General features: G+C 56.3%; 1 protein-coding gene across 1 annotated transcript; it reads right to left on the bottom strand.

The window, feature by feature from the left end:
- Window positions 1-3,528: 3,528 nt before the first annotated feature.
- Window positions 3,529-4,821, bottom strand: CSUI_002004 (uncharacterized protein; the record flags this gene model as incomplete). Its single annotated transcript, XM_068062206.1, has 3 exons — window positions 4,534-4,821; window positions 3,827-4,043; window positions 3,529-3,648 (listed from the first exon to the last, which is right to left on the bottom strand). Coding segments are annotated over exons 2-3 (282 nt in total), but the record flags the coding sequence as incomplete, so codon positions are not given.
- Window positions 4,822-4,829: the final 8 nt, after the last annotated feature.

The following is a 4,829-nucleotide window of genomic DNA, read 5'->3' as shown; positions in this document are numbered from 1 at the left end:
ATAGTTGCAGCTTGGATTTTCAGAGGCCGTCGGAGAAAAGAGCCTTAGAGTAAGCCCGAGACTACCCGGGACAAGCACTGGACACAGGCGATCAAGAGGGGCGGGTTCTAGTTTTCTGGTTTGGAAGGAAAGAGGGGTCTATCGTGTCTTTGATAAGGGCCAGCTTGGTGACTTGGGAGAGAGCTTCTGAGAAAAACAGGAGAGGGCACGCCTTCTACTTCCTCCCGGGGGGGCTTCTTGGTGAGAGTATGCTGGATCCCTACAGAAGCGTCAAGATCTTCCCCATCTTGTATGTGTCAACGCTTCACTCCTACACTAGGAGGGTGGTACCAAACTACCACGGGCAATATTACAATATGTATGTGTAGCTATCCATGCGTACACGAGCCGCACATGCCCACAGACAGACAGACAGAGATCATCCCATCCGGCGCACTTGGGGTCGGCGGACCCAGCCACTCCGCTATCTGAGACGCCCGACCGTCCCTTAGGCGAGAACTCAGTCCTGAGTCAAGATCGACTCCTGCCTGCGCGTCCTGCTACCTCGTGTACCAGTAGGAAATAGTGGGTACGTCCTCGTGTCGAAGACTCGTGTTGAGCCAGGCAGTCGTCACCCCGCCTACCGGACGTACTCCTGACTGTAGGGATCATCAGTACCTGGTTGGCGGACTCGACTCACGAGGTGCAATAATTCACCTCAGCATACAGTTTCCAAAGCAAGAACTGTCTGGCTGCGCGCGACATGATTCATGAATCATCCTGCTTCCGGGTGATTATTTTGTCTGTCGGCGGCGAAACGTCTCAAACAGCGTCGCCCACCTAGCCTGCCTGCAGCACAACTGCGGCTGTCTCTCTTTCGGAGTTTGCCCCTCGGGGGGCATGTGTACCATCTTCACTTCTGTTTCTCACTGAAACGAACTGCAACCTCTGAGACAAGCCCATCATGGTTCGTTCGAGCAAGTGGTTACGCGTTATAACCTTTGACCCAGTGACTCCACCTCACAGGTCACTGGTTGGTGTTTCACTTCGTGAGAATGAATGGATATCGCAGTGCTCACGCATAGTCCGGAGCAGTAGCAATACAAATAAGCCGCTGCCTTCCTGCTACTCATTCATTCACTTAGGATACCGGTACACAGCCTGCCGCCGAAGCCGGTCCCAATAGCAGAACCACGAATACATGCCGACCTGCGAAAAAAAAAACCAGCCTGGACTGGACGCCGGGGAGGGAAGGGGGGGGGCAATACACTTCTGGCAGGCAGACGGAGAGGAGAAATGACCTATAATTAACGTCCTCCTCGTCGCTAACATCGGAGGGCTACACATGAGAGCTTAAATGGAAAAGCGTGGAGTGTTTCAGACGGGGGTAGGAAAGCAATTTCCCGGAGTGATCACAGCGTGGAAGGCAGTACACACACAACACTACAACAGCTCCCGGAACAGAATGCACAGTGAGAGGTCCAGCTTTGGTATATGGGGGCGCTTGAATGGCTTCTTCGTCTCGGATGTCTCCGCGTCTGCGGAGCTTGTGTTAATCGTCATTCCCGGCTCCTTAATATGCCCGGAATTCAAGTCAGAAGAAGTCTCCTTACGCAAGCTGAGTTTTGACGAGCGTGCACATGAACCAGCAGGTCCTGCGCGAATTCTCCTTCCAGACATATCCCATTGTCGGGCCTTTGTGGCGGAGGTGGTCTCGCTTCCCAGGCCTGGTTTGGAAGAACCCACTCGTGGAGCTGCAGGTTTTCTTAGATTCCGCGTGGCAGAGGCTTCCGACTGCTGCCTGATGCCAGCTTGCGTTCTGAGCGAGTTCACGCAGGAAGGAACGCCTTTAGACCGGTCTCGGGTTCCGCTCGCCCCCGGTTGCCCGGCCTTCATGGCGGGAAATTTCAAACCCTGGCGTGGCTTTACCGGACTCTCACATGGCGCGCCCCCCGTAGTGCGAAGCTGGGACCCGCACGCTTGCGGTCCCTTCGGGCTCGTGAGTGAGGTTTTTAGCACGGAGCCAGACCATCTCGCTCCTGACCCGACGCCTCCACTCCGGATCCTCGTTCCCGACTTGTCCGGTTGCCCAGACTTCAAGACCGACTTCTGGGAACCAAAGCTTCCTCCTAGAGAACTCAAACGTGAAGGCACATTATTTTTCCGAATCCTCGAAGTTGTCGAGTCTATTTTGTCGGCCCTCAGCACAGATATCTGGGAAGCGGAGCTTCCTCTCGACGGATTCACACCTGAAGCCACACACTTCCTCCGGATCGTTCCCGTGGACGCCTCTCGGTGCCCGGCCTTCGGAACCGCGGTCTCGGTGCTCACGCCTGGTTCTGAGGACCTCCCGCACCCGGCGTGTGTAGCTTGGGTGCGGCTTCTCTTTCCGGATAATTCCAGCTTATTGGAGTCCAACAGCGAAGCCACGGAACCCAACCTTGTTTGTGACGGCCGCCCGACACATGGAGCAACAATTCGGGTATTCCGGGTCAGCCGACCAGGAGCTCCAGACTCGTCTGACTTCTTGATCAGATTTGGCGAGCCAGCGACTAGACTAGCCGACCTCCCACAAGCAGGGACACCTTTAGTACTCCGAATTTGCGTCACACGGGCTCCCGCCTGCCCGGTCTTGACGACGGAGTCCTTCTGAGCCAATGCTCTGCTTGACGAGCTCTCGGAGGAAGTAGTGTTCCCGGTGTGAAGCCGGGGTCCACGTGGTTCAGGGCACTTGGTGTCCTTGGCCGCAGTCGCTGGGGTGGGGGGCCTAGCGGCGACCCTTGTTCCTGGCGCGTGCAATTGCCTGGCCTTTACCACCGGGGCTGCGGGACCTGAGAGGGGTTTTGACGGCCTCACACATGCGACGACACTTTCAGTGAGGGTTGACCTTTCAGACCCCCTCAATTGACTGGATCTCGAAACCGAAGTTCTGCGACCCAGCCTCGGCTGTGGCAAGCTCGCAGGCGGAGTCGCCTCTCTACTACGCATACGAGAAGCCTCCGGCTTGTTTAGCTTTCTACTCGGAGTCCGCGCGCCTAGACCTGGTTTGAGCGAGCTCTCCCGAGAAAGAATGCCTTTGCTTCGTATACGTGTTCCTGACGTTCGTGATTGCTCAGGCGCGACCGGAGAACCTTTTGGACCCGTCACACTGCTGGACGAGCCCTCACACGGAGCAGCATGTCTAATGCGAACGCGGGAGCCACTCGTATCGGACTGCTTCGGCGTCGTGTTTGAAATCTTTCGGCTTGGACTTGGTCTCGGCTGTGTCTTACCAGGAGTGACGCTTTCACTCCGGACCCTCCTTCCAGACGCCTCCAGTTGCCCTGTCTTGAGCGCAACTGGACGCTTCAACGCCGTCGGCACCAGGGGCAATCGGCTGCGAGCTGCACATGAGGTAGAGCATTGACTTGTTTGTGAAACGCGGCTCAGTCGGTCCGGCACTTTCTGGGGTTGCTGCCTGTCCACGAAACCAAGGCACAGCATGGGCACAGTTTTGACGCCGTTGATCGCGTGGCCCTGCTCCACGGCACGTGCGACGACTTGGGGCGCCCTCGAATAACCTGGTAGGGGGGGCATCCGGAACTGTGTCCGATTGCCCCGAGTGCCGGTCGGAGTCGGACTCTCTAACGTGGAGTGAAATCTAGTCGAGGCTGCTGTCGATAGGGCACCCTGCATACGTACACCACACAAACACGCTCTCAGAAAACTCAGCAGGGGAATCTCGGCCACGCCAAGCGGAAACACTCCTTGTCGTTCGCAGAGCGCTACGGGGACTGCCTCGTTGAGACAAAGGGCCCATGCGGCTGTGAGGGGAGTTAGTGTGAAGAGATCTAATGCAAAACCGTACCGTCTCGTCCTGGAACTCAAGTCGCGCGCCCCAGCGTTCTTGTCTCGGAGCTTCAGGAACACCGATTGTTCGGCGGCGACCCGGTTGGATTCCCTCCAGGCAGCTGCCGACTCGCATTGCCTCCGGTCTAGCCGGCTGCACGGTAAGCGGGAAGGCGTCCATGGCCGAGGAGAGAGCAAGCCGCAACTAGAGGCAGGAAGGCAAGCTGGTCTGATGTCTGCAAGAGGAAGGGCAGGCCAGCAAACCTTGTGGTGCTGGAGGTGCCAAAGAAACGGCGAGTCAGTGATGAGGAAAAGAACAACGCGCTGAGCCACACCACGTCTGCAATGAAGGCATTTGACGCCTTCAAGTCACCTGCAGACCTGGGTTCTTTTCAGCGTGGCACAGTGAGAGAAAGAAGCCTAGAAAAGATCAACTCGAAAAGAGAAACGTTGTCGCATATGGCGGCCTCCTCCGCACGTGTCGGAAGGTGGCGAGTCGTGAGTAAAAAGAAGACAAAGCAGGTGGCCTGGCGTGTAGGCAAGGCGATGCAATGGAATGCAATGCAAAAACCGAACGGTGTGAAAACGAAGAGCAATTACAAGAAGCTATCGAGAACATCGATAAAGAAAAAGATCAAAAGGAACTGAGCTTCTCTTCGCTTCCTTGAAGCCGAGTTTCTATGCCGGCCAGCTGGCAGCTGCTGGCCGATCTGTGAGCGGCCCTACCGGGTCACAGGCAGGCTAGCACCAAGCCGGCAAGAAGAATGAGAGTACGACGCGAGGGCGTCCGGTTCTTCAGTACTGCGGCAGGTGAGTGCAACTTGGCTTTGGAGCTGCACTGAGACATTATGTTTCTCGGAATGTGGTTCTCTCTAGTGCTGCGAGGAGGCGGGCAACCATTTACGAATAAGAGGAATTCTGGCTGGTTTCAGAATCTTGTTCTCAGAAACCCTGTCCTGCCTCGGCTGTCTCCTTCCATCTAGTGACCGCTTCCTGAGTATAGTTGCAGCTTGGATTTTCAG

The sequence above is a fragment of the Cystoisospora suis genome (genome assembly GCF_002600585.1).
Source record: "Cystoisospora suis strain Wien I chromosome Unknown contig_837, whole genome shotgun sequence".
In the NCBI taxonomy this organism is placed as follows: Eukaryota; Apicomplexa; class Conoidasida; order Eucoccidiorida; family Sarcocystidae; genus Cystoisospora; species Cystoisospora suis.
The sequence above is the reverse complement of the archived record's forward strand: the minus strand, read 5'-3'. Positions and strand labels throughout refer to the sequence as shown.